The sequence below is a fragment of the Colias croceus genome, chromosome 14 (genome assembly GCF_905220415.1).
Source record: "Colias croceus chromosome 14, ilColCroc2.1".
NCBI classification, from domain to species: domain Eukaryota; kingdom Metazoa; phylum Arthropoda; class Insecta; order Lepidoptera; family Pieridae; genus Colias; species Colias croceus.
The window spans coordinates 3,165,450-3,192,840 of NC_059550.1; the positions used below are offsets into that span (position 1 = coordinate 3,165,450).

A 27,391-nucleotide genomic window follows, 5' to 3' on the forward strand; every position below is an offset into this window, starting at 1 on the left:
AATAGGAAGTACCACAGAAGTACCATTTCATTAGTAGTAGGATGTCTTTTGTCTATTACACAGTTGACAGAAATATACTACGTTCTATTATTTCCCTGGCTCAACTCGTCTCAAATTAGGTAATGTCAACCTTGATGTCAACACTCAACAGTTGCTCAACAGTCAACTACATAGTCAACTAACAAATTGTCATGTTGATTGTTGTATGCTGTGGTCTGTGGTTGTATGAACATTGATGTAAGAAGTTTGAACTTGAACTTGATTCATTTTTATTTTGTTCCGTTCACACTGCAAATGCTTTACAATTCAATTTGTTTTAGGGCATAGCTACGTACCAGTACGCACCTATCTATATAAAATAATATTCCTATTTTTACAATATAAGTACTTGTAGTTATAAGTAATTTTTAGAATCATGATTATGATATTCACATTAAGTATATTAATGTTTAATATATTTTGTTTAAAATTTAAAGATGAGGCGCCGCGGCCGCGATGAAAAATTCCCTGATAATGGATTTGAAGGATGGGGTGGTTATATGCAAGCTAAAATATCTAAATTGGAAGATCAGTTCACTTCAAAAGCTTGCAATGAAAATAAAATTTCTGATATATTTTCTGGTGTGAGTATTTTTGTGAATGGTTTCACAATCCCCTCTGCTGATGAGTTAAAGGAGTTGATGGCGAAACATGGTGGTATATATCATACATACCAGAGAAGTGAAGATTTTGTTATAGCTTCAAATTTACCTGATACTAAAGTCAAGAAAATGTCTTTGGTTAATGTAGTAAAGCCTGAATGGATTACGGAAAGCATAACTGCAAATAGACTCTTAGACTACAAAGATTATTTACTATATGGTAGCAAAAGAACACAACCACAGTTAAATTTTAATAAACTATCAACTAGAAAATGCCCAATTGCATGTAAGGATGAAGTTGAAGAAGAGATTACTGAAAGAGAATATTCCCCACAAAAAGTTAAACCAACCATACATAAAACTGATGACACTTTGCCTTCAGGTTCAATAGATTCTAAATTAGATCTGAAAACCTTAAGAAATGGACCTAAAACTGCCATAGATCCTAATTTTATATCTGAGTTCTACAATAATTCAAGGCTTCATCACATTTCACAACTTGGAGCTTGTTTTAAACAGCATATTAATGATCTTAGGGAAACCAGTAATTTCAAATTTCCAGCATGCATCAGTATTAAGGAAAAGATTAAATCATTCAACCAGAATAGTTGTTTTGCATTGAATTTTGAATATAATAAGGTGATTATGCATATTGACATGGATTGCTTCTTTGTTTCTGTTGGTTTAAGAAAACATCCTGAACTTAGAGGGCAGCCCATAGCTGTTACACATTCTAAAGGTGGCCAGAGTCAAATGAAGAGAACAGGAGTAGATCGAGCAGCTGAATTTAACCTTTATAAACAAAGGCAAGCTAATAAGTTATCAAAAGCTACAGGCATATCCCCAAATGGGTTTGAATTAGAAACTAGAGTTGATAATATAGGTGGGGAAAATGATAAGTTTGGATCTATGAGTGAAATAGCTTCTTGTTCATATGAAGCTAGAAATAAGGGTATTAAAAATGGCATGTTTATGGGAGCAGCATTAAGGCTATGTCCAGAATTGCAAACTATCCCTTATGATTTTGAGGGTTATAAAGAAGTAGCCTATACTTTGTATAACACAATTGCACAATATACATTAGATATAGAAGCGGTTTCTTGTGATGAAATGTATGTTGATTGTACAAATTTATTAAAAGAATTAGATGTGAGTGTTGAAGATTTTGCAACAGTATTACGTGAAGAAATAAAAGAAAAGACAGGCTGCCCATGTTCTACAGGCTTTGGAGGAAATCGCTTGCAAGCAAGATTGGCTACCAAGCAAGCAAAACCAAATGGACAATTCTTTCTAACTGCAAATCTAATTGAAGATTTTATGTTTGATATAAAGCTTAAAGATTTGCCAGGGGTTGGAAGGCAAATATCCCAAAAATTGGAAGCTCTTGGCCACCAAACATGTGGATCACTGCAATCACTCACTTTATCTAGCTTACAGGGTCATTTAGGAAATAAAACAGGCTCTCAATTATTTGATCAATGTCGTGGGCGCGACAGAAATCCTTTGACATACCATACAGTTAGAAAATCTGTATCAGCAGAAGTAAATTATGGGATAAGGTTTGAGAACAATGAACAGTGCTATGAATTTCTCAGACAACTTTCTGTAGAAGTTGAAACAAGAATGCAACAGTTCAAAGTTTTGGGAAAATGTGTTACTCTTAAACTCATGGTCAGAGCTGCAGATGCTCCTGTAGAAACTGCAAAATTTCTAGGCCATGGCTTCTGTGATGTCATCAATAAATCAACATCATTACCTGTAGCAACAAATGACTCTGAACTTATTAATAAAGAAGTGGTACTGTTATGTAAAAAATTGAATATAGATCCAAAAGAAATGAGAGGAGTTGGTATACAAGTAACCAAATTAGAATCATTGAATAATAATCAACTTAAAACCAAAGGTGCTATAAGTAAATTTTTGGTAAGTGGTATAGATGTTAAAAAGGAGGAGCCTAAAAATATTTCTACATCCAGGCAAAGTATAAAAAAAGAACCAGTTACTCCAAGAAAGGTTAATATATCACCAAAAAAGAAATCACCAATACTGGGATCTAGAAGATCGCCAAATAAAAGACGAGGAAGACCACCTAAAACCATAAAACTAGAACAATCAACTTCAAGAAATCTTTTAGAAAAGTTTGTGCATGTACCAAAAGACAATCAGAATTTAGATAAAAGGGAAACTATTAACAAACCAATTGCTAAAGAGGAACATGTTAAAAATGAAGAAAGATCAGGTTTATTGGGTCTACCTTGGCAGCAGGTTAGAGAATTACTTAGAGCTTGGTTTGATAGTGGTCAAACACCACAATCCTGTGATATACATATGATTGCAGCGTATATGCGCGAAATGGTAATGAACAAAAATATCGACAAACTTCATATACTCGTAAACTTTTTCAAAAGAAGGACATTTGAAATGAAAAATGAGATTTGGAATGATGTTTTTAATCATGTTTTGGACCATGTTCAAAGCTCAATGTTAACTGTATATGGTAAGAAGCTATGGGTGGAAGATTGAGATATTCTGTGATATTATGACTGTTCTTCATTAGAAACTATTTTAATGTGATATTAAATAAAACAATCATGATTCATTCATTCCATTTATTTGTCTATTATGACTACTAATAAAACATTTTAAAATAAACATAAGACTGTGTCACATAATACTGCCATAACTATATTTTAACTTATTTCATGTGGCAGGTACAGACTAAAGCTATTAAATCAGATATTAAAAAAATAGGGCAAGTTAAAACGCATTATGTAAAAATAATATGTAAATCCTCAAGCATCCGAAATGTGTTAGTTTGTATATTATCATACACTTGTATATTTAAATTTTAAAATGGCAGTTAGTATCACTGTTAAGCTTTTATATGCTATATGGCGAGAATACATTAAGTCAAAAATGCATACTTGCAGACTAGACAGAAGGAAGTAAACTAGAATGGCAATAAATTTTACTTTCTAGCATTTAGAAATCAAGAGTACCTAATTCAATTCAAGTGTAATTATTACACTTTATTTAAATAAATAAAATAAAAATTCTTTATTGACAAAAAGATTTTACATTTTGAAATATTGAAGTCTCTGACTCCCAAACTAGGTAAAAACCTGTATAAAAAAAACCTGTGTAAAATTTAGTAACACTTGACAGAAAATAACACTTCATTCGTGTATTCTCGCCATTATTAGCAAATTTAATTGCTCTTAGTGCCTGGACAATAATCACACTTTGACACTAATTTACGTACCTACATACTTCATGTAAGTACTTACGTCATTTTTCAATTTACCTGATCCTGTAATTTAACTTTAATATCACAGATTTTATTGCAAAAAAAAAATGTTGGAGATGTAAAATTGTGCAATAAACTAAACAAAAACAAGCTAAGCTTGGCAAACTCGTAAAAAAAACTTAACATTTAATTATTTGTGACGACACGTAATTTCATTTTAATTAAAAGGTACACAATTTAACGAGAGCCATTACTAATAATGTTACTACAATATTTATTACATATGTTTAACTAAAATAAAGTTGTTAATAGGTACAACAATTGCTTATTTTACTTAGACGTATAAGAATTCTAAAATGTTTGTCGTCTATCGATTGCTAAGGAAGTTTTCATAGTCAAAACGTAGGTATTCAAATAGTTAAAATGATAAACATAAAAATTGAAATTAATAAATCTTTTCATACTTGGACCTACAGATTGTTAGAATAGAAGAATCAGACTAGAATTTAAATATAGGTACTCAATAGAAAGATAGAAAAGTTATTTTTTAATATAGTTACTTAGGTATAGCCAATTATATTAAAGTAGCAAATTTTGTAATAGTATCTATATAATCGAATCGCAAGTTGGATTAAAAATAATAATTTTGGCACTAATACAATTTGGAATTTAATTTAAATGTCGGCTAAAACATAAATTATATTTTTTTAGGCAAATAAATTATTGCAACGATTTGAAAAATCTCCATGAAAACAATTCTTGGCACTATATTTATCGGCCAATTACGTTGTAAAAGAGCGTTGTATTGTTTTATTGGTACTTAATATTTTAATAATAAAATACTCTTAAAATTATTTTCAGTGCCAATTAATATTAAAGAGCAAATATATGTCGCGTCTTTTATAATTTAACCAGTCTGAAACTCTGAACATTTCTCTTAGTCATACCTATTTGACCATACATGCCTTTAATTTGCCTTTAATTTATGAACTACGCAAACGTTTTAGATATAAAAATGATGTTACCGCAAACTTTAAATATTCTTAGACCGTTAGAGAAGGAAGTGATTATTACATTATTATAAAAAAAATAGTTATGCATAAAAAATTGCGTATATGAGTGAAACAAAAAGCAATAGGGGTTCATATGCGTGAAACGTCACTTTGACAATCGAAAAATCACACTTTTTTGCATTACGCATATTTTACAGGATAATCCTAATTTTCATTGTAGGTATGTTTTGACAACCATATTTATTATCTGTGTAATTAAAATCCCTTGTAAACTTCCCTCCTTCGGTCAAGAATCGGTAACTAAAGTTCTCACGCAGTCGAGTTTGCAGATATCGAGTGTTTCAACTTGGAATCGATTATTATTTCGTCGCCGGAGCGAATGTTGTAAGAGTACAGCTGCTTCGTTGGATATTTCATTTCTTCGGGACCCTGGAAAGCCTAGTTTTAATTTAGTATGCATACAACATTTAGGACCAGTTTCATAGCGTGGGAATACGTTCGGTATATCTTTCAGTTAAAATGTATGACAATTTACGTTTAAAAAGTGTCAAATAGGCTATCATAGACTATTAAAAAGCGATGAAACCGGCCCTGAGTATTTCTTTTTAAAATTCATATTATTATGAGCCTGAAGGTCATATTTTAAGACTAGCTTCCGCCCGCGACTCCGTCCGCGCGGATGTCGGTCTTTGCGTGGATGGTTTATTTCTCCATTTTGAGTAACTCGGACAATGACATCTTATAAATATCTATTGGACCCAAATACGGCTAGGTCTATAATAATACGCAACGTGTGTTCGCGGTACCTACTACAGAACAACGTCTATGGATAACTGAAAAATTGAGATTAATTTTTTTTCTACGTATTTTTCCAGGATAAAAAGTATCCTATTTTACGCCCAGGATAATAAGGAATAATTATACCAAGTTTCATCGAAATCGAACCGGTAGTTTTCACGTGATGTCTTCACATACAGACCGACAGACAGACAGACAGACAAAAATTTTTTTAATCACATATTTGGGTTTGGTATCGATCCAGTAACACGCCCTGCTAGTTATTTTTTCAATATTTTCAATGTACAGAATTGACCCTTCTACAGATTTATTATATGTATAGATATAGGTATTGATGTTTGAACAAAACAAAAAAATTGGTAGATATAAAAACTTGAATACATTTTTTTGAAATGTATAAAATAATCTGTACCTGCGTGTCCCTCAGTTCTTGGTCCACATAGAAAAGCCTCATCTTCGAGGCTGGGAATCCCGCCAGCCGCTCTAGACGAGACTTCAAGTCCGACACCGTCCTGGAAATTTTTAATAAATAAGAAAAATACAGAACATTCATAAAACATCAATGGAAGATAAGATTAACTGTTCTTAATTGAATAGACACAAAAATTCAGAAACAATACAAAAAAATACGAAGTTATTTTTGCGAACATAAAGCAAAATACAGAATGAAGACTTGTTATTCGGAAAACTGACGAACGGAAAAGTACCTAGTCGACAATTTTTGTAAGAAGGCTTAATTAGCCGAGACTCAAGGGATCCACATCTCATAATGATACTCATCACAATTTAGGTCATAAACTATACAAATACACGTCATAACTCATAGACTACAAAAAAATATTAAATAGAGCTGTGTGAAAATTATTTAATTCAAACATCAACTGAATACAAACCTGTAAACATCGACGGTCCTCACTTCGCTAGTTTCCCCGCACGTGAAGGTGATCTGCACTCGCTTCTCGGGCCTCAGGTCCACAGATACCAGCGGGTCGAGCTTTCCGTGTACGCCTACTAGCTCCCAGTAACTGTGCGAAAACCAAAATATTATAAATATCTCAAAAGAAAATAAGGGTCGAAAGTTTGCCGTGCACGCCGCGGCCGAATAGCATCCAGAACCTGTGCGAAAATAATCACCACATTGTAAAAAACAAAGTCGCTTTCCGCCGTCCGTGTATTATCTGTATGCTTAGATCTTTAAAATTACGCAACAGATTTTGATGCATGCATTTTTGCCGTGGATGTGCCTAGTACTTGTAACTGTACGATGACAATAATATGGTAGGTACTTAAAAGAAAATAAGGTCCAATAGAGTATTTGATTTTGTTATTATACTGTATAACAAATAATATTAATATTATGAAACAAAATAGCAGTTCTATTTCTACTTTATACGACATTGAAATCCTATTCTAAATTAAGAAAAGTATGTCATAGGCGAATGTTACGAGAGTATCCATAAAATTATAGACGAATCCTCATTTCGAAATACTTGGAAACAACAAAATAGATAAAATAGCTAAACTCCAATAATGCGCCTATCGACACACATTTCGCAATACCGCCTACAATAGCCAATAAGGCATCCTTATTAATATGAAATCAGTAAACAACTAATTACATACTTACCTATAGAAATTGTGTTTATATCTTTATTTGTGAATGTTTCACAACAACAGGGAATTTTTTAAATATCTTCTACATGTTGAAGAATACTTCAGGCAACGTGGATTTCAGGAATATGTTAATTTTAAAAGCTGGTGGAGACGTTTGATATTTTTATCTTATGAACCCTTTGATGTAATGATCGTTAATCCATCGTATGTTTTGATGCTTCTATCAAAACTATAAAGCAATCAAATATGTAATCTTATATATAAAAATGAATCGCAAAATGTGTTGGTAAGCGCATAACTCGAGAACGGCTGAACCGATTTCGATAATTCTTTTTTTATTATATTTCTTGAAGTACGAGGATGGATCTTATGTAGAGAAAACGTAAACATGTACCACGGGCGAAGCCGGGGCGGACCGCTAGTACATAATATAATTGATTCATAGCCCAGTCGTTTTTCTAGGTGATTGTTGAAAGCGTAGTATTAGATGTGATATCTAGTTTCTTAAATTTGTGTTCCACAAAGAACTGTACACACAGATCTTTACTTTTTAGGGACCTAGTTCATTGTACAAATTTTTATTGATTTTAACATATTCTCAAACGATCAAGTCGAAATAGATATTATAGAAGTAGATACTTAAATATTTCTTAAATTCATTATCCTACATTATTTGAATAAGTACACAAAAAATAACTCTGATAAAGTTATAGGCTACTTTATCATAAAGCAATAAACCCTGAAAAACTGCATAAAAAGCAGCGCACGATAACATAAATTTCATATATCATACACACGGCGCCGCGGCGAACAAAAAGCTATTAAACACTTACCGATCAGGCCGATCAGCCTCCGGCTTCTCCATATAGTATCTAATGAAGGCCCTCTCGGCCGAGTCACGTTCCTCCGGCGGCACCGCACCGCCTCCGTTCAATGTTCTCACGTGAGGCAGACGGGCCACTAGCAGGAGACGCCGTTCGTGCTCCGTGGATTCCACGCGCTCCCATAGCGGCCAGCCCTGGAAACAATAATACATAAGATTTAAAACCTGTGAGCGTTGAAGTTAGCCAATAAAATACATCCAAAGATTTCATTATACCATTCAAATTGGAAGCTGTGACGTTAGGAACTAAGTCTTTTAAACCTGATAATACTGACGAATTCATACAAAAATTAAACGACGATCTAGACAGCATTTCAAAATGGTCAATGAATAACGCATTAGTGCTCAACGCCGAAAAAACCAAATATATGATACTGGGTACTCCTCAAATTATTAAAAAAGTTGAGCAACAAACGTCGCTGTTGCATGTAAATGGAGTTCCGTTGGAACGTGTGCGTGAGGCTCGGAATCTAGGTGTAATTTTCGATGAAGCACTTAGATTCGAAAAGTTCATAAATACGACAATCGCAAACTGCTTCTATCGATTAAAACTATTGTATCGCATAAGAAATTATCTAGACCCTCGTCTACGTCTCAGACTATGTGAGTCTTTGGTTTTGTCAAAACTCAACTATGCGGATGTAATGTACGGTCCTCGTCTCCTGACTCGTACTAAAAACGCCATTCAACGAGTGCAAAACGCTTGCGCAAGGTTTTGTTGGGATATTCCTGCTCGCACGCACATCTCGCCTTATTTAAAAAAAGCAAATATCCTTAACATGGACCATCGTAGGCGTTTACATCTTGCATCTCTTCTCTTTGATGTGATCAGTACCAAAGCCCCAGCGTATCTCTATAATAAACTGACATGGATGGGATGTAATAATGGTATAACTACTAGGGCGACTCTCGAACTGGCAGTACCTAAACACCATAAATCGATTTTTAAAGGTAGTTTTAAATATAGTGCGACTAAGTGCTGGAATAATTTACCGCCTCCATTACGAAACTCGAAGACCTTATCAAGTTTTAAACATGGCTTTAAAAAGCAGCTTCTTACCGAGTTTCGTAACCAGCCTTAGTCGCATAGGATATTACAGGGTACGATTGTGTTTATTGTTTATTGTGTTATATTGTATTTCATATCTATATTACCTATATGTAAAATTATGTTATTATGTTTTGTTTATATTATATTACTATTATTATTAATATGTACTTGTGTTGTGTATTCTACTAATTATTATATATTTGTATATTACCTATATTTAAGTATACATGAGAAATAATAATACGTATATTTTATAATTCAAGTCTATTGACTGGCACTCCAACAAGGGGCTACTGAAAATCAGCGCTTCACAACAAGTGCAGCACATGCTGAGTAGCGACCCTTTTTAGCACCACACTGATTAGGAATAAGTTCTATTTTTTTTTTTCTTTTTAAATTTGTTGCTTTTGTTTTGTGTTTATTTTTTTTCCTTTTATTATGTGTGTGGTGTTGAATAAACTTTTCTTCTTCTTCTTCTTCAATTTCTCTGCGAAATAGTTCATAATTGAGATTTGAATTTGAGGTAAAATTGTTTATAGAACTTCGCAGAGCTAGTTATTAGTTTATATTACGTAGATGGTGTAGTTAATTTGGGAACATTTATCTTGGTACCTTAATAATAATACTCGATGAGGTATAGTTGGCTGCTTAATATAATAATATAATATACCTATTCATCAACTAACGACTTATAAAGCTTAAGAATAATAAACAGCCAAATCTGGAAAATAAAGGTTCAAGATCACTGCTGTTATAATAAACGTATTATTACTGCGTAAGTATGATCGTTGTTTATCCTATGAATCAGTGTCAATTCATTAATCTTCAAGTCGGAACTATACCGTTAGAATTTGAAACGCATATTCATATCGATATAAATAAATTATATTATGGTTTACTACCCAAATACTTATCCTATAGCCTATAGGAACGTATGCATCGTAAAGGAACTTTATGCAAGTGAATAAGGGCACTGAAACAGGTGTCATCAAAGATCGTGCCCACTGAATTAAAGAGTCACGACTACTGGTATCATGTCCATGTATGTTCCACGAATTATACTTTAAAATAACCGTCGCACACACATCGAATACCTACTTTTAATATCTCAAGGTTGTACTGGTCACTTTCTATATAGGGAAGATCTTTTTATAGCTTGGATTAACAATTTAATACGTTATAATTTCGTGTTTTTGCTTCCTAGACATTATTTGTTCGCTTCAGTGTATGGAGATGATATCATCGTTCGTCGATTTAAATAGTACTTCAATTGGACTTTTTATTTCGCTCAGATGTGACCTATAAGGCTATGCGAGATGAACAAATAAATCTTAATGCAGAGCCCAGACAATGCGATACTAAATTGTTAATTCAAGTTTGAAGGCATTATAAATATTTCAATACGTACCTAGTGTCTGCCGTCTATAACCACAGTTTTAAAGCAGTTTTATTTTTTTCATTGCCACTTAGTGAGTAAGTATTGTTATAAACTAAAATAAGTCTAAGAAAAAAATGTATAACGTCTTTCGAAACTGTCCAAGAGTAAATCAATGTAAATTAAAAATAAAAACATTTGAAATCGTGAATAGTTTAGAGATAAATTCATATCTGTCTTGCACGTGTTCAGAAAGCTGTGATTTCGAAATCAAATATTGCTCCATCTACTGAACGTATGCCACAAAATATATTCATGTGTGAGACTACATGTATTTTTTACGTTTTTCTATCGTCAACACAATTCAGTATACGCGATAAGAGCAGGAATCTAACATAAAAGGGACCATAATATTTTAATTTTTTTTACAAATTCCCCAGGCTGCAACTCCACCTAATGGTTTATAGTAATGCAATGTATGAAATACATAGGCTTCTTCTAATGAGGATCAATAACTAGCCTAGTTTGTTTAAGCCCTAAGTACAATAAAATGCCTTATTTTACGTGCTCTACTTCTTATGCTCTACCCTGTCAATTTAGCAATTAAGACCACACGATACGGCACCAACGGTTCAAAACATCCGTGTCTCATTCACACCAATGAGGTACACATCCGTTATTAATAGACTTCAACTAAATTGAATAATGTATTTGTTAGACAAACTATATAACACCGATATGTAAAGCTCATTTCTCTCAAGTCTCATTTATTTATCAACTTTCTTTGACCACAAGATCTTTGAAAAGTGCAATAGTGTGATAGTTTACGCAAATACGCACACAAAAGAAAAGTTCTTGTTAAATTACTTAACCCAGTTTACCTTACAAGAAATATGGATATCAGGTAAATACGTCATAGATTCTATTACCTATGACACACACAATATAATTAGTTTATATCTAGTAATGCAATAGATTTAAAGCTGGTTTTGTCCGAAAGCGGAACGCGGAACAAATCCAACAAGCCATGCACATTTTGCATCAGAAATAGGAATTTCAATTTGCGATTACCGCGTGTTTAATTGAAGGACAGGCTTCGCAAAAACCAAAGTTATTTCAATGTTAATATGATGCATTAGGATAAAAAAAAACTAATAAATAAAATAACGTTTAAATGTATACCTATTTTTGTAGACGTGAATCCAGTCATTCATTAACCAGAATAGCATATACTAACTTTTATAATCGGTGACTGTTTTGAAGATAAAAACATCCAAAATCTTCCATCTGTTAATTTTATTTTTAGCAACACAATATTTTAATTTTGTTTACTACATTTGTGTTCACAAGTTGCATTCTAGTCTCCATAAGGGCTGTGGTATGGGGACATTGGACAGTTAATACTATCTGTAAACGGCCGGGTGGCTACGCTGACCGATTTAATTAACGAAACGCGGGAATACTAAGCACCTGCATTTCTCCAACCGGGAACAATGCACATTGCACATAATCCCTTGCCCGTGAAACGGCGGGAAATGCAAGTCCAATTTCGTTTTTTTCCCCGTTCCAAGCGGTAACGGGTCCGTTCTGAATCATTAATTGCAGTATCGATTTCGCGCCAACTGTAACCTCGTGCTTTATAAATTTAAATTAGAAACGCTCTAGTGGTTCCGTTTGTTTATGTGTACACGTTTCACATACGCCAAACAGCAGCCATTGTTTACCTATCTAACTTGTTTTAACATAGGTACGACATTCCAAACTTCAACCAGATAATTTATAGGTATATAATACGAACATGTACAAAACGTATTCTCCGATATTAGTGTGACTTACGTAATAAAAAAATGGATACAATAAATAAGTTTTCAGCACGTTGGTAAATAACCACTTTAACGTAGGTATAGTAATTAGTTATTCAAGTTTTTTGCTCCGTGCTTAGTGATAAGTATATAAAAAAGGCAAGTTTTGCGGAAGTTAGGTTTTATTTATAATTAAATTAGAATACATATCCATCCGTAGCAAGGTAAAATAAACTCGTTTCTTTCTACGCTCTATATTTCAGCTATTCAGTTTCGACGGAGCAGAGCTGATAAAGTTCACGCGAACAAAGGAGCAACTTGTTAATGAATGCTTAGCTCTTCATGTTTCATAATGAAAGTGGATTTACTGTACTTTGAAAGAATGTGACTTTGAAAACATAACGGTATAATTCTGCGTCTAATTTTAATGATATTGAGTAAAATATTAAATTACTAACTACTATTTCTCATGAAGCGACCCACGAAATAGACGACAGTGAATAAATTTCTGAAAAAACTTTGACGGGTTTTCAAATATTTCATCAAGATCTCGTTTTGATAATTAGTAATTACATATGTCTATTACAGATTCTGTTAGAAAAGAGAGCGGCAGCAAACATATTGCATACATTTTAAGCCATAATGCAAACTACCCGTAAAAAGCGTGTTAAAACTACCCACCTACTTTTAAAATTTCCACACTTGATTGAGCATATAGTGAATGTGCCTAATCCATATCGTGTCAGTGGGACAAAGGTGAATATGTAATGCAAAACGTCCTGTCTTGTAACGTACTTACAGAAGGGGTATATCTGGGTCACCGTTTACTGCATTATGCGTATAATAAACACGTGCACACCCCGTACAATGACCAAGTTTCATAAGTCATTCAATTTAAAATTTACTTCGTCAATAGTGCTCTATGTTTTACGAATCGAGTTCATAACTCAATAGAATTATAAGTTTTACAAATCGGACCATTACGACACGATTGTGCCTCAATTTAGCGTATAATTTTGAAATTTTCGATGACAAATTAACAAAACAACTCTAGGACTTTACAAAATAAAAAATAATTTTCAATATATACCCTGAAATTATTTCGTTATTCACTTCGTAATTTCTCAACATCAACCCAACAAACCAAAAATGCTAATTGACGTATGTGCTAAATGTAAATTTATAAAGGTAGTTTACATAAAACCTCACAAATAACAAAAACATCTAAAGGCAATGACACTTGCATACGATATTTGAAGGCAGGTACACGTTTTGCGTGGGCGCAGGTCGACCGTTGGATGCCGTGATTCATATCAACTGGTTATTGTCCGAAGCATGATAATCATCCTATAAAAGTTCATAAAGGAATATACTGTAACGGATAATGCGTTTGAGTGCACAATTTCGGTGTGCCTCATGTGTCAATTACTGAACACCGATTTTATTGGCCGGTAGAATAATGAAAATTTTTAACTTGGTTCGTGGAACTTATATAAAGCCGTATTAAATCCTATCAGATTTTGTATGACAGTTCACCTTTCTTCGGGCTTATGATTCACTTTCATTTTGAAAAAAATACCGTTAGATGATTCTTTAATGAATAATATAAATTATTAAAAGTTGAACGTGGAATTTCAATATAGTATTACACACTGGGATAGACTTAACAATCTCACTATCCAACACTCAAAGACTAAATAAAATTAATGCTGCTTTCAGCACTTTTCAATGTATTTGTAAAGCTCAATTCCGACTTCCGAGGTCTTTCTAAGCTGTGGGCCCTCTTGAAACCGGCACTGCGTCGAATATTATTGAAAAACTTTTCTCGCTGCAAAAAATTTCCGGTTTAAAACAAATAACACAACGTGTCGTTGGCCAGCAAATTATGTAAAGGGTTGGCTTTCAACAGGCGTCGGCGTACCATCAATGAGTACCTTAGGTACCTTTCTTCATAATTTTGACGGGTTTGCTAAGTAGAGAAACATTTCTTTCAAGTAAACTCGTAAGGAGATAGGCATGATTGCATGAATTAATTGTTCAATCTCATTTATCGATTCTGTGAAGATACATAAATGTATGTACATATTTTATGTAGATATGATGTAACATGGCTTACAAAACATCATAAAATCGCAACATAAACTTTAACTTACCATAAATAATGGTATGATAATAGTTGTAAAATTGTTTGTGATTTGCATAATTCGAAAAGCAAATGTTCGCTTACATTACGCGTTATTACATTTTACGATTGATCTTTAAATAACTTGAGTAAACATAATCCAGAGCGTAGATTGCCAATCAAGGTATCCACTTAGAGCCAACCGTTTTATGCCTGAAATGAAGCCATTAAAGTTTGCTTCAATTTATTTTGAAATTTTCATTGTGAACTGCTTTTTGATTTAAAATTGTACGAGAAATATTGTCTGAGCAAACAATAATTTTTATTGACTAAGGAATTAGAAATCCGTTAGGAAGAGTAGGTGGTAGGAGGAGAATATCACATACCTATCTTTATTTTTTATTGGAAAGTATAATTTACTGCAAAATATTTCGTTAATATCACCGAAAGCAACTAAGTTGTAAATGTAAAAATTTAAAAAAGCAACATCTAACAACGCTCGACATATTACATGCTGCGACCTTTTAGTAGGTCGTCGTTGTAGCTGAAAAGTAATCCCAAGAGTATGAAGGCGCAAATACACAGACAATGTCTAAGAAAGAAACCATCTTCAGCTGGAGTTTTGTAATATACCGTTCCCTATGGCTCTTACAAAACTTAGCTTTATGGCAGTAAGTTCATGTATGCAATTTATTATTTATGTCGTTCTTTTCTTGTTGAATTATGCAGTGTTTTTCTTAGGACGTGGTTATAATAAATTTAGTAATGTACAATATTTCATGTAAATATTAAGCTTTGAAACAAAAGAAATAAAAAGAGTAAACAATATCTTGAACAGCAAACCGTAACTTGATTAAATTAAGCTACAAATTATGTTGATTAGAGCTTGTAGTTAATCTAACTTACGTGTTAATCACGAATAAAGCTGTCCCCGTTTAAATGTAAACGTACGGTTATTCATACGCTGCATATAAAATTTTAACTGCACTAGCCATGAGCAAGAGAATGGATAAAATATCAAGGTTCGTAGAAGGACGGATCTTCGCGTTGTCATAATGTTTTTAGTTTGAAAGTAAACATTATTTTACGACCAATGTTTTACGCAGTACATAATATACTTAATTAGATGATTCTCAAAGGACTATTGTGTTCGTGTATTGCGCATTAGATTATAATGTTATCTATTATGGAAATTAATACACCTAAAAAAATAGGTAGGTAGGTGTTTATTTTGTGTTTGATTTTACGTGTTAAAAAAGGTTTTGCTGCGCATTTACAATGTTTTGCATATTTTTATAGTTACATATATAAAAATCAATGCCACTTTTCGTTGTAATTCCATAACTCGAGAACGGCTGAACCGATTTCGATAATTCTTTTTTTATTATATTCCTTGAAGTACGAGGATGGTTCTTATGTAGAGAAAACGTTAATATGTACCACGGGCGAAGCCGGGGCGGACCGCTAGTTTAGTATAATGTGTGAATGGTAGATTTTTTATTGTTTTTACTTGTGTAGATTCTAAAAATGTAATTATGTAACAATTAACAAACAAGAATTTCATTATTTACGCATTAGTGGACCAATGGATCAAACAGCAATTAAAAAGAGGAACAATAAATAAAATACCTATTACACAATGAGCAAACGCGGAAAATAATAAACGAAGTGTTAGATTTTGTTCGTCGTTGCTATGTATAAACGAGTTGCAATTGCATACTATGCAATAGTCCGTGAGTCATCAGCTATATTATATCTAGTGTTGTGTTACGATGTAAGAAATATAGTAACAATGGACTAGTATTGAAATATGAATATATACCCATAGTAAATCTCTGTTTGTACTGTAACTACAATTTATGTTTATGGCCTATGGGGTTAGTTGCGCATGCTTGACTGGGCTTTTCTTGAGTCAACATTTCGTTCATTTGTGATTTAATCTAACATGGAATAACACTGCACTGCATAATAACATAAAACATTGTTTATAAATTATACCATAGACAAAGCACGAGTTAGCAATTACGTCGTAATCTAAAGTCCAAATGAAGACGCATTAATTTGATAAGCCTCATCGCCGATGCATAGGCTATTATCATTTCCTAACGTTACATCAATGTGACATCACACAACTGCGTATTCAGAGCGTACAGATTAAAACAAACGCGAGCCTATACACTTTCACATTTTCACAGCGTGATGGTCATTAGAAGAACATAGGAAAATAGACTTTAATCACATAGCAAAGGAAATACATTAGATTAGCATGAAAGAGAGACAGGGTAAGATAAGTCTTAAGGGCGTAGATACTATATTCAAATACGCATTTTCCTTCAATGTACGTGTTAAATATTGGACTCGCTGTATGCATTAACGGAACTTTGGATAGTACGGCATAAACCTATAAAAAGTTTCCGCGTACTCAAGGTTAACAAGTTTATGTCAGGTCCAATTCAAAACATGTTAACCTGTTTCGGTTTATTGTGTCTGTGTAAAACAACTCCCGACAAAATGTACTGGGAACGGAAGCGAAGTAAATTTAGATTTAGGATGTTACAATATCGTGTCAAGGTTAAATCCAAAGAAAACTAAAAGCAATTAACAACGAAACGCAATAAACTACGATTTTCCGATCGTATAATGTCGAAATTCTTCAATGTTCGGGGTTACTCCGTCAAGATTACGCAAATGCTGGCACTAACTAGGCCAACACTAAAATGGGAAGACCTTCACCCGCATGTGATCCCGGGCTCCCTTGGGTTATACGAATAAAACAAATGACTCTGCTCTCAGTCGTCCACTTTGAGAGGCTGGCCGTTTTAAATCGGGAGCGTTATCGTGATGTAACACTGATTGGCGTGTGTAATCAAATATGCAGCTGGTAATGATATGCTGATCGTGGGATCTCTATTGCTAGGTGCTACGTTGTTATTTATAGATAGTCGAATAATAACAGTTTGCAAGTTTGTTGCAGTTAATTAGCATGCAAGGAATTGTATCATTTACAAGAATACTGATTGATATATTTTAAAGAAAACTGGAAATGGACTATCTTTTTGGTTCGTCAATAATTTTGAAATTATTGAGAAAAATTTATAAGGTGATATTTTTGTTCTAGTAAATTATACAAACTAAAGCTCTTACCTGCACTCTTAAACTTCTTAAAGCCGGAAACTGAGCCAGTCGATCCACTTCATCCCATGTCGCTAATCCAGTATTATTCAGATTCAGGAACCGAAGTCGTCTAGAATGATAAATATATTCGATAAGTCGAACTTCAAATACAATGATCTGATTTACAAGTTCAGTGGGTCAATGACTATTCATTGCGTGCCTACTTATCAACGAATGACATTGAATAACAAACTCTGAGTGAATACTTACGAAAAGGCATCGTGACTTTTCTTATTTCCATTACTATCGTCACATTTCTCACACGGATCAGGCTCTAGGGTTGTAATGTGACAATCGTTCACTAATAGGGTTTCCAAGTTGGGAAAGGCGTAGCCAAGTTTCGATATCTCACCCCAGCTGCTTATCGGGTTGCCAGAAAAGTGTAGCTTCTTTAGCTGTTCATGAACGGGTTCCGTCTGTTCGCACCTTAGACGAGAGCACTCTTCGCACCGGTCCTTCTCATTCACTTCCTTTCCACTGAGATCCACGTACGAATACTCATTGAGACTCAAATGCAGCTCGTCCAGAGCTGGAAGAGCTTTAAGTAGACCGAGTACACTGGGCCATCCAACATAAGTAGAGTTCAGGACGAGGTTGCTTAAACTATCCCAACGCGATTGAAGAGATTGAGCAGCCTGAAGTTGTGCAGTTAGCCGATTGAAGCTTAAATTCAAGAATCTCACTCTCGGTGTCTGCTCTAGTATCGCAAATACCTAAAAATTGATTATTTCAACCTTTACAAAAATACAACAACATTGAAGAAGATTCAATTAAAAAGACAATAACTACAAAAAGTAGCGTACATATCATTTACTAAAAAATTAAAAAATTTCCATTGTTATTGCCGATCGAAACAATTAAGAGCATTGAACTTGTATGAATGGCACTCAAGACTCAAGGTAAATATGTTCCGTCTGAAAACATACCTCTTTCCAATCGGTGAGCTTATTGTTGGCGAGATCAAGCTCCACTACATCTGCGCACTTATCCGCTAAGACCGTTGCGTCTCCAGCACAATCTATATCACAATCGTTCAGGACCAGAAGTGTAGGCACACTTAGTCTCGGTGAACGCTTAGGCACAAAAATAGCTACGGGCATATCATCTATTGAGGGGTTCACCTCACCCTTAGCCCCGTACTTCCTCTCGAGTGCTTCTAAGAGCGACGGCATTTTGAACCTGCTGACAATAGAAACGAAAGCTTCTTTAGTACAATAGTAGGGAAAGTATTTATTTACGTAGAGCCGTCTAGTCTGTGTTTTCAGTAGACAACTACTTTATTCTGCTTTATGGGCATAAAATGTGACATTTCATGAATTAATATCAGATCTAACTGCAAGTTGAACTACATCGACATTCAGGAAATTCCAGCCAGTGTCAAAGATCAATAAAATAACTAGGTTTATGGCTATGCGACTAGTAAATGTGACATATTCGGGTCGTATTTCCAAACTCGGTATTTTATGTCCTTAACCTTTAGGAGATATATTTGTTTTTTTATAAAAACCAGTTTCAGTTAGAGAAAGTTGTTAGAATTGTTTGATGTGGAATCATTCTCCACAAACAATCGCGTTATCGGAACAATAATCGATATTTAATATTAGCGTTTACTTTACGTACGCGGTTCCAAGCCACTAATAAATGCATTCATGCGGATGCGTGTCGAAACGATATCCATCTTACAATTTATGATATGGCTAATTTTATTATTGTTGTATTTTGCAATTATAAACAAACCGGACATTTTACTACATTGCAATTTACTAGTTTGGTAATAGACGCTAATGATCATTGCGGTGACAATCGACATTTCTCAATAATGAGACGGTCTGCAGTAGAAAACGACTTCACTAATTATAGTTTCAGATATTGCAGATAATTTAAGTGCAACGCCGTCAATTTTTATGCCACGTGTTCATTGATTATTCTGCAATACATGTTGCAAAATATTCGTGAAACATAATCAAGACGAGTCGAATACCTAATAAAATTATCATAATATTCAGAGCAGAACCTTGATTTTTGTATGTTATACAAGCAATTAAATTCAAACAAATCTTGAGTGTAGCTTTCGAGTATTGACCTTCTATGCTTTTAATGCGTATAAATCAATTTAGCTTTATGTTTCTTTACGTCTTTAATGTAGCGCAATATCTATTGGTAATAAAGGTTCTAATTGAAAGAGCCTACCTATTTTTTTTAGGTTTAAAACTTTTTTATTTGGTTGACTTTTGTATCCTTTCCACTTTCAACTCAATTTTGATTTATGCGGCTACTTTAGAGAAAAAGCGCTATGATGACACGCACACCTGCAGGCTGCAATTGGAAATTGACCGTGACTTATTTAACTTTTATTTTCTCTATCCCGATATTAAAACAGAAGTCTATCAGTTGCAAAACAACGGGGCTTATTAGAAGGGTTGCCCAATAAAGTCGTGACCATTCAAGGCCAGCCCGTTTTGATTGTACTAAGGGTATTTAATACTAATTACCTATGTTCATATAAGTCCTTGTCTTTAAGTGAAGGTGACCTCTATAAGTTATTAGACAATGATGTTATTTTCAATGTCGAGGTTATAGGTCGCACACTGGAATACATGACCCAAATACGTAAAAATTTCGTCATTCTTTGAGCTCTACGAATAACTATAATATATTTCTTAGTTTTATGTTTGACAGCCGAAAAATATAAATTGCTAGACTCATTAGGTTTCAGTGGAATTATTTTGTAATAAGTACTTGGCGCTCTAAATAGCGCAGTTACAAATAACATACTTGCACACATAAATTATTGTTTTAATTACAAAAAAAGAACCTTCGTAAAATAGAGGTCAATCCGGCTATATTTTGTATCCTAACAATTCTTCTTAAGTTATAAAAGGTAAAAACCGAATTTAATATTATTCATTTCCGGTAGACAGCAAGATACAATAACATTTACTGTTGATTTTATCATAGACATTGAGGCTCTCATTAAAAATAAAATATCCTCGCACAACAAAATACTTCTTCTTCACCTATAAGTTCAAGTAACGAAGTCACGTACTAGAAAGCAAAATAGGCAGTTAATAAACAAATTAACATAAAATTTATGATTGCCCAAGAGAAGCCTTATTGCAAGACAACACGCGGGTATCTACATAAATGCACAGAGCCCTCGTTTGTTAGGAACAATGTGCAGTTATAATTCATCAGTGATCTTAATCTTTCGCCACTGCGCTCTAAGGACCTTGGGTTAAAGACATTCTTCTATCCATTGTGTATTTACGTCGGCATTTGACCCATGCAAGCTAATTTATAATTAATACATTTAAAATTATAAGTGAAAAAAAAAGGATTTAGCTTATTCTATTTCTCCTGTTATATAAAGTGCAGGATTAATTTTACAATTTTTGCTTGATAATAGTTTTTTGATCAGCCTTTATTAGACCTTCAATATGATTGACTCCTCTTGCTAGAAACTTTGGCCACAGGAAAGTGTACAAACACAGGCTTATATTATAAAATTAAAGGAAAATTATTAATGTTATCTATGCCAGCTCTATGTGAAAACCATAAAGTTATATAAACACAATAATTATTTAATGTAGAACGAGTCTGACCGGCGTCCTCAAATGGCACTCCAATTAGTGAGGTGTACCAAGAAATAACGACTCGGACAAGATAAGAGGGTGGAAAGTAGGATAGCATTTGTTATGACTAATTATTATTATCAGATTTATAGAAGATAACGAATTCTCTATTCAGAAGGCGAAAACCTGAAAATACGGCTATCGTTTAGAAATTAAAAACGGGGAGATTTTCTGTGACCACGCTAGCTTTAAGTTTGTTGGGTCACATATTGTAATTTAATCGCGTTTAAAATGCGTAAATAATATAAAGGCTAAAATCTATACATATAATAAATCTGTAGAAGGGTCAATTCTGTACATTGAAAATATTGAAAAAATAAATAGGATGTTACTGGATCGATACCAAACCCAAATATGTGATTAAAAAAATTTTTGTCTGTCTGTCTGTCTGTCTGTCTGTCTGTCTGTCTGTCTGTCTGTCTGTCTGTCTGTCTGTATGTGAAGGCATCACGTGAAAACTAGCGGTTCGATTTCGATGAAACTTGGTATAATTATACCTTATTATCCTGGGCGTAAAATAGGATACTTTTTATCCTGGAAAAATACGTAGAAAAAAATTAATCTTAATTTTTCAGTTTTATCCATAGACGTTGTTCCGTAGAACCGCGAACACACGTTGCGTATTATTATAGGCCTAGCCGTATTTGGGAATTGGGTCCAATAGATATTTATAAGATGTCATTGTCAGAGTTACTCAAAATGGAGAAATAACCATCCACGCGAAGACCGACATCCGCGCGGACGGAGTCGCGGGCGGAAGCTAGTTTATAATACGCACGTAAAATCAAACATAAGCAAATATTACGGCTATCGATTACCTATCGTAGAAACACCACTTCAACTACTGAAAAGAAGTTCATACGCGATCAAATAAAATATAATAGGAATGAACTCCTTCAGTTGTAGCTTTTTATAGTGAGTTGAGATGTTGAGCGGATTAGAAGTTAATCACTCGTTTGAGTTCATTACACGTCTATCAAGTTTATTGAAACATTTCCTCAAGTATTTTGTGTTTCGCAATTTCTACGTGTACCTAATCGATAAATAAAACTATAATTATAACTTCCTCGTACACAAAGAATTATAAAGGTAAGTTACCGTTGAAACGTGGTTTTATGTTTTCTTTGAAATATTCTCTTTCAAACATTCGGAAGGTTTTAGGTGTAGTCCAACTAAAAAAGGAATTCAGTTAAACATACATAATATATTAATCTAAGGTGTTTATCTAAGGTCAAACTATAATCAGTACCTTCTAACTACCTATATGTGGGACATACATTATTTTCAAGGCCAAAATTGAAGCCATTTATACCATACCCTAAAATACAGATTAATCTAAGCACAGTCGCAGGCAACAACTTGTATTCCTTAAAAGCATTAAATGGATAGACGAAGAGTAATAACACCCCGTCTCGACGGTGGGGGCGCCAGACTATTCCTAACTACCTATTACATTTTGTGTCTGCATTATAATAAATTACTCGACTAATATTTATAGGAGAAAAAGTTAAGACGAATGAATTATTTATTGTAATTTTTATAGGAATATAGGTATGTAATACCTACCTGTTTAATTCTTATTGTTGGCATAATTATGAAATGGCGTTGAAAATCATAAGGCAGTTTGCAATTACACATGTAGGTACCTAGGTACCTACTTTCATTTTCATTTTTCAATGTATATTTTTAATAGAACATTTTATTACTTTTCTCCTGTTACCTATTTTCGACCAATCTATTGGAACTTTTAAAAATAAACATGAAGTCATTTAAAATGATAAGATATCTATTCAAGGTAACTCGATAAAAATACATCTAGATACTAATACCTGTGCTAATACCTACCATTGCAAAATAAAACACTAAACAATAACACGTGCTTATTGCGAAGCACGGGCGTGACAAAATTATCCTGTCCTTCGCCTCTAACCATTAAAAAATCACAATTTGTAAGTCATTACTGCTATTGTTACGATATTTACTCATGTATTACGACAGTGGTGTTGCTACTGCGTAGTTAGTTGTAACAAATAGGTACATTTTATATTAAATATTTACAAAAAATAGGTACCTAGGTTGTACATTTACTAGGTACATATTCTGTAGAGTGTAGACATAGTGTAGAGGATTTCTTGCTTTAAACAAAATAAAAACGAGCTTCATTCACGTGCATTTGGTACCTATAACTAAGTTTGCTCATTGCTTATTGCCAAATGCCAATAAACACGTCTACAGTCTACACTTTTGTGAAAATATGAGAATTATTTAAAGCTTTCGAAGATTTCTTGATAGAGAGCGATATTAGATGGATATTAGGTAGATACTGTTTCGTGCACGAATTCAACGTACCTAGGTATTTTACCTTTTCAGACATTGTAGCGTAGCTGTAGTGCCATTTAATTTAAATATTTATGGGTTTTATAAAGTATCTCTTTTTTAATCCTCCGTAAGTATTCAGAAGATATTTATGGCATAAGAACATACCTTCCTTTTATAAAAAAAAACATAATAATAAAACGCATTTATGTGATATCAAAGCTTTAAAACAGTGTAGTTTTAAAATGATAATAAAATACGCAGGTACATGAAATGAATTTCCTCGTTAATCTGTGACGCATCCTAGTATCGCAGTCTTTGTAGATATAAGATTTACAGAGACCTTGGTGGTCAAAGTTAGTCTTCCGATAAATACTGGTTATAAGACGCACGTGTCGCTTTGTTTAGAGCAAGTCAACTACTTATTAAGTGATCCCTCTTTGGAAGGTTTTAACTTTTTATTAGGTACTTACCTACCAACTGGTAATTACTCAAGAAAAGCTGAATCTTTGTTACAAACAAATAACGTTTTTACAAAATTTTAAAATTTTCATTTCAATTAAAAAGAAAACAGAGAAAACCCATTGAGCCCCGAGCGGCCCGATCCGACCACAATAGAAAATCTATTGTGTCTGTGATTCCGGGGGCAGAGTTATTAAAAATTATGGATAGGCTACTGTTTTTATATTATGTGGTATCTATGTCGTGGCCATATCGTAGATTTGATCATTTCATGAAATGGCCAACATAGTTTGATCAGATCGTTAAATCGTCAACGTTTCACGATTTAGAAAGATTAAGAACTTGTTAAGATATCCGCATTTTCCATAGTACTCGAACCTCTTCGTCGTAAATTCTTTGCTATGACATTCTTCATATTGTAATTAAACGAATTATGAAGTTTTTAACTGCGAATAATTAAATTTTCGCCAACGGCCGCCATCTTATCACATTTAAACACAGCGCTAGCAGCGCCTCTACCAATAATAAATGTAACTATTTTACGATATGATCAAATTATGTATTTTGATCGTTTCATGAAAAAACCGCGTGTTTAGTTGGCCATATCGAGAAACGATTTATATCGTGCATTTGCTCATTTCATGAAATGGCCAATTTACTTTGCCCAGATCGACGATCTGGCCAAACGTGGATGACCAAATCGTGAAACGTTGACGATTTAACGATCTGATCAAACTATATTGGCCATTTCATGAAATGAGCAAATCTACGATATGGCCACGACATCTAAGTACATAATATGAAAGATGTGATATAGCATACTTTCTTATTAATTATTGTACCTATTAATATTAAAATACCTATGTTGTTTATCGTTTGATAATTAGGTAGAAGGTAGGTACCTTTTTAAAGAAAAGCTTAAATTGCGTTTATTTACCCGGGAAATTTATATTGTCTATGCTTTGCACTTTGCAGTTTGCTTAGTTCGTCCTAGACAAAGGCTGGCCACAAGTTGAGAGTTTTAAGCACAACAAAGGAAAAATAATTTTCGGTGAATTAGGTAGTCACCTACCTATTTAATTTTATCTTTTGCTTATTTAAAGTTTGACTCATACACCCTTAGAGCACAAAAATATATACCTAGGTATATATAGGACCTATACACCCGCACTAAAAGAAACATCGCTTTGTTAGGTAACAGATTATATTTTCCGAATAATTATTTTAGGAAGTGTACAAACTGGGTCAGGGTCGAAATCGATAGCGAAATCGTAGTTAGTAGGTAGGTAGGTATATGTACAAAAAAGGTTCATGAACCATACAAATTATTTATAAGACAATTTTTCCCTTTGGAAAGTGTAGAATTTAATATAGTTAATAATAATAGATACTATACATTTTACTGAAACAAAAAAAAAACACATTTGTTTTAACTATTTCTAAAAAAACTTAGGTACATCCGAATATGTACGTAGGTAGGTACGCATGCAATTTTCAAATACATAATTAAATAAAAATATTCATAGGTAGTAAGTAAGTAAGTTATTATAAAATAGTAAAATTGTGTTTCTAAATTTTATACTCACTTTTAGAGTAAAATATAAATTATAAATCTAACAAGAAAATCTCTACATACTTAATGTAAGTGTAAGTATTGCTATCTAACGTTTGTAATCAAACGAATATAAATAGAAAACCTATTAAATAATGAGCGATCCAAGCTTTGTTTCATAACATACAATAATATTATGTTCATTTACTTACGTTGAGGCTCTTAACTTTATTGTTGATGTTAAATCTTTTGTATTTTGTAATTACGAGAACGCCTTCCACTCATAACAAAGAATGTTCGAATTAGAAAAATAATTTCATAAAGGTATCGCATTAGAATTTAAAACACTATCACTAGCACAAAGAAATATAATGTATCAGCTGTTTACATGACCAGAAGCGCCTGCAAAGAATTCCATACACTCTTCGAAACGCTCTGTAACCAAATGACAAGAGAATGTTTACATCAAAATATCAATACTAGTTTTCACGCACACATAGAAAGCTACTCATATTATTGACTGAACGTGAATGTAGAGTCAAAAGTGAAGAATAGACTACAGAGTAGAGCTGGGTTGTCAGTAATCAGTATATTTTTATTTATTTATGTTGCCCAAATTGAATTAATGAAGTGGAAATTTAAGTATGTATATTTCAAAACTATTGTATAATAATACTAGCTTGCCGCCCGCGGCTTCGCCCGCTTTGTCTTAAAACTAATAAATTATATAATAAATCCTTCCTCTTGAATCACTCTATCTATTAAAAAACCGCATCAATATCCGTTGCGTACCTTGTTTTAAAGATTTAAGCATAGGTACAAAGGGACATAGAAAGCGACTTTGTTTTATACTATGTAGAGATAATGACCTAACGAAAAAGCTTCATGTAAAAAGAATCACAGAGCAAGTAATATAGGGTAAAAATAATTGTATAAAAGTATTCTTGTATGAATATTGAGAGAGGGTCAAAAAACATTTTTTGGTTAGTATGTACATTGAAAAAAGTAAAAAATATCAAACATAATATACATAATATTATAATCTCTTACCAAAGGAAATCTAAAGGGTTATCATAATTGAAGCCATTGAAATAACACCAAATTTGTATAACGAAAAGGTTTTTTTTGTATTTTTAATTTTATTTTACCATTATTACAATTATTTGACAAAAACGATTGACGTTCACTACATAATAGGTATCCAAGTAGGTATCCATAGATGAAATGAACTTCTTGATGGACTTACAAAACTTTTTCCTTGTACTATAGAATAAAGAACAATGCAAAGAGATCGTAATAGCTTACGTAAAAATATTGTATTTTAGACTTTAGTTTCTAAACAAATAATAAAAGATAGTTTATAACCCTATAATTATTATAATATAAATAATTGGTTGATTGTTAAGATAACTATTTTGTCTCTCCCATCAACTCTATGGGCTAGTAAGAAAGTGCGCGCACGTAGCGACAAAATTCCCTATAGTGTTGATGGGAGAGACAAAATAGTTGCGGAGACAAAAGTTGCTCTTGCGCACTAGCTCTAATTGCAAATTAATTGGTTGTTTCATATATATTTAATCTGTGGTGTGTTGATTAATATTAATTGTCAATGTCAGTTGTTAAATCACAAACCAAGAAGCTTATAGGTAACCACTTATAACTGGAGATTGCACTATGAACATTAACTTGTCACAAGAAAATATGACCTT

At 33.3% G+C, this 27,391-nt stretch overlaps 2 protein-coding genes across 3 annotated transcripts; one reads left to right on the forward strand and one right to left on the reverse strand.

The window, feature by feature from the left end:
* The first annotated feature begins 257 nt into the window (after positions 1-257).
* Positions 258-3,240, forward strand: LOC123697193 (DNA repair protein Rev1). The gene is made up of 2 exons (XM_045643614.1): positions 258-337; positions 477-3,240. Exon 2 carries the CDS (start codon positions 477-479, stop codon positions 3,162-3,164), a length of 2,688 nt encoding a protein of 895 aa, XP_045499570.1. The 5' UTR covers positions 258-337; the 3' UTR covers positions 3,165-3,240.
* A 1,330-nt stretch (positions 3,241-4,570) lies between these two features.
* LOC123697194 (tubulin-specific chaperone cofactor E-like protein) lies at positions 4,571-26,750 on the reverse strand. Of its 2 annotated transcripts, none has more exons than XM_045643616.1 (9): positions 26,733-26,750; positions 25,895-26,117; positions 18,647-18,902; positions 17,931-18,433; positions 17,691-17,790; positions 8,147-8,331; positions 6,593-6,724; positions 6,112-6,211; positions 4,571-5,330 (listed from the first exon to the last, which is right to left on the reverse strand). In XM_045643616.1, the coding sequence occupies exons 3-9, from the start codon at positions 18,890-18,892 to the stop codon at positions 5,211-5,213; spliced, it is 1,386 nt and encodes a 461-aa protein (XP_045499572.1). In that variant the 5' UTR covers positions 18,893-18,902; positions 25,895-26,117; positions 26,733-26,750; the 3' UTR covers positions 4,571-5,210. The 2 variants fall into 2 exon arrangements, with proteins under 2 accessions (XP_045499572.1, XP_045499571.1); XM_045643615.1 differs by having other exon boundaries at positions 4,571-5,339.
* Positions 26,751-27,391: the final 641 nt, after the last annotated feature.

Coding starts and splice junctions, on each gene's coding strand:
- LOC123697194 (XM_045643615.1), bottom strand. CDS start 18,892: ATGCCGTCGCTCTTAGAAGCACTCGAGAGGAAGTACGGGGCTAAGGGT. Junction 8,332..17,690: donor TAAGAAGTTTAAGAGTGCAG/GTAAGAGCTTTA, acceptor TATTGTTTCCAG/GGCTGGCCGCTATGGGAGCG. Junction 6,212..6,592: donor AGGACCGTCGATGTTTACAG/GTTTGTATTCAG, acceptor AAAAATTTCCAG/GACGGTGTCGGACTTGAAGT.
- LOC123697193 (XM_045643614.1), top strand. CDS start 477: ATGAGGCGCCGCGGCCGCGATGAAAAATTCCCTGATAATGGATTTGAA.